A 12,119-nucleotide genomic window follows, 5' to 3' on the forward strand; every position below is an offset into this window, starting at 1 on the left:
AAAGTGCTTTTGAGAGTCAAATTACGAAAAAGGCAACTATCAATGTACTTTTAATATTAAAATTATTTTATAGAGAGAAACTATTTTAAATATTTATTAAAATTTAATTTATTTTATTTTTTATTAAATTAAAATGTACACATTTAAATTTTCAATCAATATTTACCTTTTTTTGAAGGGCTGAAATCTTTAATTGTTATTTTTTTTCTTTTTTCTAATCTTGAAAAATAATAAATAAAATAATAATGCATAACGTAAAATAAAACATACAATTTATTATATAAAAATAAAAAAAATTAAATTCTTAAATAAATCTTGATCAAACTTATGAGATATGCTAATTAACTAATAAGAGATATATTGGTAAATATGTATCTATGCAAGATATATTTTAGTCTTGAAAAAAATATTTTTCTACTTCTGCTCCTACTTTTTTAAGAAGCAGGACTTTTTAGTTTCTTCCTAATTATAGAAAAACTACTTATGCTTCCATTGAAAAACAATTTTATGGTTTGCCAAACACCTAGGTTTTCGAAGAAAAAAAAACTATTTTTTTTTCAAACTAAGAATTTTTGAGCTCCCAACAACACTGTCAAACAAGCTCTTAGTACAATGGTTGTGTAATTAGGTGGTTTTCATAACCAAACAAATAAGTATAGATTAAATTAGTATATATGGTATGAATACTTTAACTACAAAGCTACATCTATTATTGAAAAAATGATTATCTTTCAATAAAAGATATAACTCAAAAAATGATGATTTTACTTAAAAATGGTAAGTCATTAGACACATGATTTACTTCTAAAATTTTGACATATTAATTACATTTCATTTTTAAGTTCAAATAATTTCATTATCTGTTTTACATATATCCAAAATACATGTATCTAAATACGTCTCTCTCACACACACATTATTTATCGAATTATGGACTATAGTTTTGAAAACACAAAAAATAACGTTTGTTTGCCTTTTTTTTAAAAAAAAAAAATGAGAAAAAGGAATTTGAAAGTTGAGTGTGGGCCCAAAGAAGAGTGGCCCAGTTTTAAAGCCAACTGTACATCTTTCTCTTCACCTCTTTTTGCTTCTCTCTTAACATTTTCCATTTCCTTCTTTACATACAGAGAGAGAAAAAGGAGAGGAAAATTCTTTCCTCCTTTCTATACACAAACGAATCAATCCAACAAATAAAGGGATTTTCCTCTCTCTCTTTCTCCAAAACCTTATACTCATGGCGGTATGATTCTCAATTTTTTCTTCTTCATATATGTATATGTTGGGTCGAATTTTAATAGCTATATCCGTATTATTTTGTTTGATTTTTGTGTCTTTGTAGAAAGAAACGAAACAGACTTCTAGGTTTTTTTTCCGGCTACAAATTTATTGATTCTCCATTTTGTGAAAGAAATCCGAGTCAATTCATCTAATTTATTATTATTTTTTGTGCCCTGCCACAACATATATCTGTCCATCCAGACTAGGAAATATACGGAGAAATCACCTTGTGTTTTTGTCTGTGTTGGAATTTGAACATGAGACGTTTCATTGATCACTGTGCCACACCCTTTTGGGGTGCTATATTTATATGTTTTTAGCTATATAAAATACTTCAAACTCGAGGCTTCTTATATGCTTGTGGAGTTGTGGTGCAAGTGCCCTTTTTGAGCTTCAATTGTTTACTAGTCATATCGTTGTTCACCATAAATTGTTGATATATTTGGTCTCTTGTCATTCTCAACTTCTCTCCATAATAATATGAATATATGGTTGTTCTGTTTTTGATCTCTATTTTAACTAGGAAGTAATTTGTGGTGGTGGTAGTGGTGAGGCTTCTTTTTAGCTTACAAATTATTATTATTCTATTCCTTTGCCTTAGTGCGTCTTGGATGCTCTTCCCATAGTGCCCCCTTCTTCCTCCTTGTCTCTTTCTCTGCTGCCTGCGTGGAACTGATCCGGACTGATAACCCGAACCCTTCGTAGACTGAACTCTCTTCTCTTTAGGCTCGCGTATTATTAGAATATTAGAGTTAGTGTATCTTAGGGTTTTCAAACAAATTTTTTATATATTTAAGAATTGCATAAAAGAAACACAACTCCTTGTGCTTTGGTTCTCTTGACTCTGGATTAGTCAGGCCAGTGGTTTTCAATGGTTATACTCAAAAGAACTCATTCTTTCTCTCATTTTCAAGTTCCCCTTCGAAAACAACTTTCATTTTCTTGTTCTTGAGTCGTTGACGGTTGAACTCTCATCTTCTACACTTTCTTCTTCTCTAGGCTGAACCATAAACTGACGAGATCATTTCTTCTTCTTCATCATTCTCCTGATTTTCTTCAACCATTATTTGATTTTCTTTTTTTCTTTTCTGACGTGTCAGGATCCCTTTTTCCTCTACCACTTCATCAATTACTTGATCATTTATTATTGGGAAAAGGGTCAAAAATGCCCTTAACCTATTAGAAATGGTTCAAAAATGCCCTCCTTCCACCTATTGGTTTAAAAATACCCTCAACGTTTAATTTAGGCTCAAAAATACCCTTTAGTTAACAGAAATCTGATGTGGAATTTAACTATTACTTTTAAATTTTTTAAGGAGTTTAAAATAAGTGGCTCACATAATTTTCTTTTTATAAATCAAATAAACCTTACACTCAAAGCCATTTTTGATAAATCTATCCCAATTTTCGTATCTTTGATTTTATACCTCCCATTATTTGCTTGTTCCTTTCACATGGAGATTTAAACTTTTGTTTGCTCATCATCTCTACTGAATCACTTTTGAAAAGGATTAAAGATAGAATTTTTTATAAATTTAGGATTAGTTCAAACTTCATACATATGGGTTTATATCACCGTATGAAAATATTTTAATTGCTTGTTTTCATCTTGTTTAATCTGTATGTCTGGTTTTTTAAATAACAAGATTTTACAAACACACTGGGTTTTGGATTGGAAGTTTTCTTTCTTAAAGGAATAAAGAAGAGGATGAAAAACAGAGAAAAAAAATTAAAATGACAGTGAAACGGGTTTGGGTTGGGTGGGGTTTATTTTATCTGATAAAAAAAATTAGATGGACCAATGAAATTTGGCCACTTGTTCAGTTAAATTCCACATCAGATTTCTGTTAATTAAAGGGCATTTTTGAGCCCAAAAAAACGTTAAAGGGCATTTCTGAACCATTTCTAATAGGTTAGGGGCATTTTTGAGCCTTTTCCGTTTATTATTTGTTTTTCTTCCTCTGTTAGCTGAGCTATTTGGAGCCTATATGCATCTTCGACCAGAGGAGACTCTTCTTCTGTTGTCCTAGCTTTTTTTTTCAAGGCCTTCTTTTATAAGCAACAAATGACTGTTTTTTCTTTGTCATTTTATCTTCATACATAAATCATCTCAAAATCGTCAACAACACAATAAATGAATAGTGTTCTCTAAGTTATAAATAACTACAGGTTGTTTAAACAATATTTGCTTGTTTACACAAAAACTAATACAACCAATTAATATTTCCCCCAAAGTTAAATGTCTTTATATATTGTTGTTTACACATGAAACCCGTGCAACTTCCATTTCAATATGTAAACAACATGTTGTTTGATAAATATGTTGTTATTTACACATGAACTAGTAAATATTTGACTATGTAATTTGGCGGATGGTATAATTTATAACTTGTAGTTGTTTACAAATGAAACTTGTGTAAGTCAGTTTCAATGTGTAAACAACATGCTTTTAAAGAAAGATTTGGTTGTTAATGCATGAAGCCTGTGCAAGTCAATTTCAATGTATAAACAACCACATGTTGCTTAGGAAATACGTTGTTAACAACAACATACCCATTGTGATCCCACAAGTTGGTCTGGGGAGGGTAGGAAATACCAAAGTTCATCCCTACCTTTTGTGGGGGTAGAGAGATTGTTTGGAAATACGTTATTGTTTACATGAAATTGTGCAAGTTCTGTTTCAATATGTATACATCACGAGTTTCTCCAAAATCAGATGCATCACACTTGAAGATCTGTTTGGTTCCTTGTCACACCAATAAGAATAATAACACAAAAAGGGAACAGTTGAGGAATCTATTGGCTTCTTCATTCTCACCAACATAAATAATAACACAACAAAGGAGAACGATTGAAGAATCTATTGGGTTCCTTCTCTACGCTAACAACAGTAATAAGAGAAAAGAGAAATATACTTCAAACCTAGAAATATGAGAAAATAAAATGAAATTTCCTTGAAAATAAAGTTGTCTTTGAAGGGAACTTGAAGGTTGATAAAATAATGTTGATTGCACCTTCGATTTTCGAAGAAGGAAGAATATAGAGCATAGAAGAGAGAAGAAGGCAATGGGGACCTGTATATGAAAAAATGAGGGGAAGACTTGGATTGGGATTTTGGGTTTATTAGAAGTTTTGCCTTTCAATTCTTTGCACCAAGGGTGTGGCCTAGTGGTCAATGACGTGGTTGTGAATCCTGAGGTCTCAGGTTCAAAACTCCGTGGAGACAAAAAACACTAGGTGATTTAGCCTTGGTGGATAGAGTTACATGATACCTGTTGCTGGTAGGAGGTGGAAGGTATCCTGTGGAATTAGTCGAGGTTCGGTGCACGAAAGCTGACCCAAACACCACGGTCATCAAAAAAAATAATTCTTTAACCTTAATTTTTCAATATTTTACTTCAGCCCCATATCCCTATAATTAAATTGTTGTAATAAAAGAATTGGAAATCCCTTATCCTCCGTTCCACTCTTAAAGGTTCCTTCTACCTCTTTTTTCCGAGTTTCTTACTTGAAATTTGTCACTTCCCTTACCTCATAGTTAATTTCCTTTTTCCGTCGGTAAGGGTAGGTTGTCCATTTGGATATGGCTTTTAAATATTCAGATATTCATGTAAGACTAGACTATTCTAGCATCTATCTTGCTCTGTGATTAGATAGATTAGATAGTAACAGTGATAAATATTCATTATTTTATGATTGTAGCATTTAGATAATGCAAATAGTAGACTTGTAGTTTGAATTTTGTTGCGGAAACATGACAAAAAGTATAAGCCACATGCCTGGTGTAATCTCACAAGTGAGGTTTGGGGAGGGTAAGATGTACGTAGACCTTACCCTACTTTTGTGGATAGAGAGATTGGTTTTGATAGACGCTCAACTCAAAAAAGAGAAGATATTTGGAGAAGGGCAGCAAGAAAAAGATAACAACAAAATATCAAGACATAGAGCAAAATGAAGCAATATATAGTATCATTTCTTGTCTAATCACCCCTCACCCCACCTAGTGTTTTTTTCGGGTTACCTCTACCTCTCTAACTCTTGTTACAACTAATCTCTCAAATCTCCTAATTGCCACATCAACACACTTCCTCTTCGCATGTTCGAACCATCTCAGTCTCGCTTTCTTCATCTTGTTCTCCACGGATGCCATCGTTCTTGATCATGTCTCTCTTAGTGTGTCTATACATCCATTTGAGCATCCTCATTTCCGCTACATTCATCTTTCGAACATGGGTGTTATTGACTGCCAACACTTTGTAGCATCATCTTTAATCTCCCCATCTCCTTGGATTATGGACTCAAGATACTTGAAGTTTCCTCTTTTGGGTATGACTTGTGCATCGATCTTCACTTCCACATCCGCCTCATGTGTCATGTCACTAACTTGCACTTTGGGTACTCTATTTTAGTGGTGCTTAACTTAAAACCTTTAGATTCTAGCATTTGTCTCCAAACTTCCATTCTGTCATTAGCTTGGTTGCGCATCTCATCTATCAACACTGTGTTACATGTAAATAACATGCATCATGAAACCTTCCTTTAAGTAGGTCATGTCAATTCATCCATCACTAAGGAAAATAGAAATGGGCTAAGGGATGGCCCCTGGTTCAATCCTATCATGACAGAAAATTGTTCTGAGTCACCTCCCACTGTTTCAAGTTCTAACTAGGGTCTTGTCTCTCTTGTACATGTCTTTAATTGCCCTAATATAATCTACTGGTACATCTATGGTGGACCTCCCTAGGAACTTTATCATATGTCCTTTCTAAGTTGATGAATACCATGTGTAAGGCTCTTCCTATCCCTTTATTACTCCAACAATCTTCTTATAAGGTGGATGGTTTCTATAGTCTATCGTCCCAACATGAAGCTGAATTGGTTTTTGGATATAGACACACCCGTCCTTATTCTTATTTTGACCACCCTTTCGCAAAATAACTTAGCAACTTGATACCCCTATAGTTGTTGTAATGTTGAATAGTGCCCTTGTTTCTTGTACAACGACATCATTGTACTCTACCTTCATTCTTCTGACATTCTAGCCGTCCGAAAAATGACATTAAGCAACTTAGTGAGCCAGCCACTCCATACCTGCCTCACTTTCGCTCTTCCAAAACTCCATTGGAGTCTTGTCTAGCCTAGTCACTCTTCCCCTTCTCATCTTACGAATAACCCACTTAACCTCTGAAGCCTGTATGTACCTACAATACCCAAAATCTCTATGAATCTCGGAATGCTCTAACTCCCGGAAACGATATTTCTATCCCCTTCTTCATTCAAGAGCTTGTGGGAATACATATGCCTAGTGGCGTAGCCAGAAAATTCGTGAAGGGTGTCCAAAGTCCAAACTATGGATAGGTAAATTAAAGCCAAAATAGAAACAAAGTGGCCATGAGGAATAGAACCTGAGTGACCAACAAATTTTTGTACAGTATTGCCACTGAGCTACTGCTCTATCCACGTCAAAGTATCTCGTTTTTTTAATAACTTTAAATTTTTAAAGCAGATCACATTAAACAAAATGCAGGTGCGAGGATTCGAACTTGGACTTCCTGCACATGTTGTCGCACCTTTGCCCTATGTTGCTCGGACTCTTCAAAAATGTCAATGGGTGCGTGTCGGATCCTCCAAAAATAGTGTATGTTTGAAGGATCCGACACGGATGTGGCAACATTTTTGGAGATTCCGAGCAACTTAGCTTTGCCACTGAGCTACTGTTCTTTATTGTTTTGGAGGGTGTCCAAAATTCTACATATATCAATATAAAGTAAGATTTGACCTATATATATATATATTTTTTTTTTTTTGTAATTTTTCTGGCGAAGGGTGTCCGACTAGACACCCTCTTCGACCAACACTTCACCATTATCGTCCTTGATACACTTTACTTGGTTCAGGTCAGCCGTCTTTTCTATATATGAATCCACAAAAATACATTAGATTTCAGTTCCGCATTGTATCCCGAGGGGAGGTGGGAAAGCAAATAAAAAGAATTGATTGTTTGGTGGTTAAGAAAAATCTATTTTTCAGGTTGCTTCATGCTATCACACATTGCAAGGCATTTATGTGTAATATATATTGTTGAAAGTTTGTTTTTGCCTAAATGGACTTCTGATATGAAGGTTCCAATCAATTATTTTATTAGGTGACAAATTAATTTTTGAGTTCCAGATATTCTGTATAGAAAGGTCTAGCACTAGCTCCTTATTAGTTTTTAAAAGAGTCACCTATAAAATTGGTAATTTTGACCTCTTCCAAAAGAAAAAAGAAAGAAAGGCAGCCCGGTGCACTAAGCTCCCACTATGCGTGGTGTCCAGGGAAGGGCCATACCACAAAGGTCTATTGTACGCATCTTTACCCAACATTTCTGCAAGGGTCTATTCTATTTTTCACCTCCACTCCTTAATTTAGTGCTAAACTGTTATCATTCTTCTCTTTCTCAAAAAAAAACTGTTATCATTCTTCTGTAATCTTTTTTATATATATATATATATATATTTAGGAATTCTACTTGGCAAAAGATATTTATACCATTGCTGATGTTTCTTTATCAGTAAAATGTTTTGCAGCCTTTTTCATATTAACATAGAATTGCAGCTCCGATAGTTATCTTTTGACCTCTACAGGAAAAAGGCCACCCACTTCCTAAGTTTGGTGAGTGGGATGTTAATGACCCAGCTTCTGCTGAGGGTTACACGGTCATCTTTAACAAAGCTCGAAATGAGAAGAGAAGTGGTGGCAATACAAACTCTCCACCAAAGGGTGACCCTACATATAAGCATGGAGCAACTCTTGGAAAGCCTCAATCAGTAAGTTGTGGGCCTTGTCTATGAGTCTTTGTCTAGCAGTGTGTGCTAGACATGCATTTGTTTAAGTATTTTATGCCTCAGTTTTGATGGATGAGGAAATTGTTTCACAAAGTTTATACAAATGTTAACATGTTGTGCTATTAGATTATCACTGAAAGCGTGATGTTTTATCTGCTGTTAGATTATTTGAAAGCATGAGCTTTTAAATCTTATGTCCTAACAACTAACTGGCACGCGAAATATCATGTCATTTCCCTTGTAAAGTATGTGCATAAAGCAACATAGTCATTTTCTGAAACAAAAATGATGAACATTTGTTTGGGTCCTTGGCATTTTAAATTGATAATGTGTGGATTATGTTTTATTGTTGCATTCTAAGCTTTGCATTTTTATTGTGAGAAATATATATGGGAAAAATATTATTGAATTGTTGTTCTAATAATTACATAGAGAACCCTATTTATAGACACTATATAATACAATTCCTTACCAAATAGGAGACCACAAACTATTCCTAGTTTGTGTAGGATTGTGTTTTCCTATTCTATTCTAACACTCCCCCTCAAGCTGGTGCATACAAATTATATGTACCTAGCTTGTTACAAATGTAATTAATACGAGGACCGGTAAGAGACTTGGTGAAGATATCTGCAAGTTGATCATTTGACTTCACAAATTTGGTAACAATATCTCCTGAGAGTATCTTTTCTCTTACAAAGTGACAATCAATCTCAATGTGCTTAGTCCTCTCATGAAACACTGGATTTGATGCGATATGAAGGGCCGCTTGACTATCACACACAAGTTCCATATGACCGGTTTCTCCAAACTTCAGTTCTCCAAGCAACTGTTTGATCCAAACTAGCTCACAAGTTGCTACAGCCATTGCTCGATATTCTGCTTCTGCACTGGATCGAGCAACCACACTTTGTTTCTTACTCTTCCATGACACCAAATTACCTCCAACTAAAACACAATATCCGGATGTAGAACGTCTATCAAAGGGTGATCCTGCCCAATCAGCGTCTATATATCCGGTGACATGCTCATGGCCTTGATCCTCGAAGAGTAGTCCTTTACCAGGAGCTGACTATACGAACAACTGTATCCCAATGACTATCACAAAGAGAAGTCATAAACTGACTTACAACACTCACAGGAAAAGAGATGTCCGGTCTAGTCACAGTGAGGTAATTCAACTTTCCAACCAACCAGTTATACCTTTCAGGATTACTGAGTTGCTCCCCCTGTCCTGGAAGGAGTTTAACATTCGGATCCATAGGAGTGTCAATGAGTTTACATCCCATCATTCCTGTCTCCTCAAGAATGTCTAAAGCATACTTGCGTTGAGAAATAACAATACCTAATCTAGACTGAGCAACCTCAATACCAAGAAAATACTTCAATCTGCCAAGGTCTTTAGTTTGGAAATGCTGAAAGAGATACTGCTTCAAATTAGCGATACCAACTTGATCATTGCCGGTGATAACGATATCATCAACGTAAACAACCAAATAAATACACAGATTTGGTGTTGGTTGCCGATAAAACATAGAGTGATCAACGCCACTATGAGTCATGCCAAACTTCTGAATTACTGTGCTGAACCAAACCAAGCTCGAGGAGACTGTTTCAGACCATATAGTGACCGACGCAATCGACATACAAGGCTTCTAGACTCCCCCTGAGCAACAAAACCAGTTGGTTGCTCCATATAGACTTCTTCCTCAAGATCACCATGCAGAAAAACATTCTTAATGTCCAACTGATGAAGAGGCCAATGACGAACGGCAGCCATAGATAGAAAAAGACGGACTGATGCTATAGTATGGAATGTGGAACTTGGTTCGAAATAGAAGATGAGGGCATTCTATTAATTAAATAACAAGATGAAAGGACTGCATCACCCAAAAACGCAGCGGAACATGGGATTCAATGAGGAGAGTGCGAGCAGTCTCAATGAGATGCCTATTCTTTCTTTCCGCTACACCATTTTGTTGAGGAGTGTATGGACAAGAAGTTTGGTGAATAATTCCTTGGTGAGACATAAACTTCTGAAACTGGGATGATAAGTATTCTAAGGCATTATCACTACGAAAAGTACGAATAGAAATACCAAACTGATTTTTTATTCAGCAAAGAAACTTTTGAATATAGAAAATAACTCAGAACGATCTTTCATTAAGAAAACCCAAGTACATCTCGAATAATCATCAATGAAACTAACAAAATAATGAAATCCTAATGTGGAACTGACTCTACTAGGACCCCAAACATCAGAATGAACTAATGAAAAAATAGACTCTGAACGACCCTCAGTACCACGTGAAAATGTGGCACGAGTGTGTTTCCCAAGTTGACACGACTCACAATCTAATTTGGACAAACTAGATAAACTAGGCACCATCTGTTGCAATTTATATAGACTCGGATGTCCCAAACGTTTGTGAATGAGGTCGGAGGATCTGTAACAGAGCATGCTGTGAAGGAATTTGAAGAGGTAAGATAGCAAAGGCCTTATGATTCATGTCTTGTGCCAATCATATGTCTCGTACTGCGGTCCTGCATGAGAAAAAAAACATCAAAAAAGGTTATGCCACAATGTAGGGCACGTGTCAAACGACTAACAGATGCCAGATTAAAAGGGGAACCAGGGACATAAAGAACAGAGTCTAGAGTGACAGAAGATAAGGGTGTGGCTTTTCCAACCCCTTTTGGTTTTGTTTGTATCCCATTGGCCAAAGTAATAGCAGGAAGAGATGTAACAGGATCATAACTGGGTGGTGGACCATGCAAATTATGACATATGTCACGAGTGTGTCCAGACTTATGACAATAACTACACTTGGATCGAGGTTTTCCAAGACGACCTCCTCCTCGTCGATTCTCCATAGATTGATATACTCGTTTTTCTATGGTTTGAGATGCGAGAGCAGAGGAATCAAAGGTCGGTGATGAAACTACTTTGTGGCTGGGAGGCGCGGCAATACGAAGTAGACGAGAGAATAATTCATCAACTGTTGGAATTGTAGGACTAGCTAAAATCTGATCACGCACTGAATCATGGTCAGTAGAGAGTCCAGCAAGTGTAAGAACTAGAAACAACGTCTGTCGGTGTTCTTGTTGTTTGTCCACATTTGTAGTGATTGGCATCAACGTATCAAATTCCTCCATGACTGATTGTACCTGACCCAAGTAAGTAGATATATCAGATTCTTGTTTCTTTAAGCTAGTCATTCTAGATATCACATCATAGAATCGAGATATATCATTAGTATATAAAACTCGAGCCTTTTCCCAAACTGAATAACATGTTTGGGATGAGCGAAACAAGGGCATCAACTTGGAATCGATAGATTGCCATAGGAGACTACATAATTGAGCATCAACCTTCTCCCATTGTGCTTTGACGTTATTATCTGTCTCACTAGCCTTTGCCTTTTCATCTACCACACAAGTATTGTTGGTTAAGTGATCATGAACGCCTTGCCCCTTGCACCATAACTCAACCGAGGAAGCCCAGGCAAAATAGTTTGAGCTTCCCATTAATGGTTCTGAAGTGATCATAGCACTTGAACTACCTATATTCTTGGAGCCAAAAATATCAATCCCTAAAGACATATTATGAATTTAGATTGAGGAAAAAATAAAAAAATAAAATAAGGCTGGTCAGAATCTGAAAAAAAAAGGGTGCAGTCGCTGGAAACTAGGTCTGACTGCCCGAAACTGGTCGGAATAAGAAAATAAATATACAGTCTGCCTCGAAATTGAGAGGCGACCTCAATGAAAAAAAAATTGGTCGAAAAAATTGGCCGGAAAGTGTCGCACGCGCCGGCGCGTGATGCGCGTGGTGACGCGACCCTGGAACTCCTGGCGGCGCGTGAGGGCGCGTGGCTCGGTGAAACTCAGAGGAGCTCACTGGGGTTTGCTCGCCTGAGTGTTCCACACCTCATGGTGGTATGGGTTGTCGCACTACACTTGTAAAACGAGACAACAATGCAAACCAGCCGTTGACAGTCACCGGATTCTGAC

General features: G+C 36.2%; 1 protein-coding gene across 1 annotated transcript in view; it reads left to right on the forward strand.

The window, feature by feature from the left end:
* Positions 1-1,080: 1,080 nt before the first annotated feature.
* The window catches only part of LOC102602287 (RPM1-interacting protein 4-like), a 13,176-nt gene continuing 2,137 nt past the window's right edge, over positions 1,081-12,119 (forward strand). Inside the window, exons 1-2 of the mRNA XM_006353035.2 lie at positions 1,081-1,240; positions 7,905-8,087. Coding sequence (XP_006353097.1) covers positions 1,235-1,240; positions 7,905-8,087 — 189 coding nt within the window. The 5' untranslated portion in view covers positions 1,081-1,234. The remainder of the gene's footprint in view (positions 1,241-7,904; positions 8,088-12,119) is intronic.

The sequence above is a fragment of the Solanum tuberosum genome, unplaced genomic scaffold, assembly GCF_000226075.1.
Source record: "Solanum tuberosum cultivar DM 1-3 516 R44 unplaced genomic scaffold, SolTub_3.0 scf00146, whole genome shotgun sequence".
Classification (NCBI taxonomy): domain Eukaryota; kingdom Viridiplantae; phylum Streptophyta; class Magnoliopsida; order Solanales; family Solanaceae; genus Solanum; species Solanum tuberosum.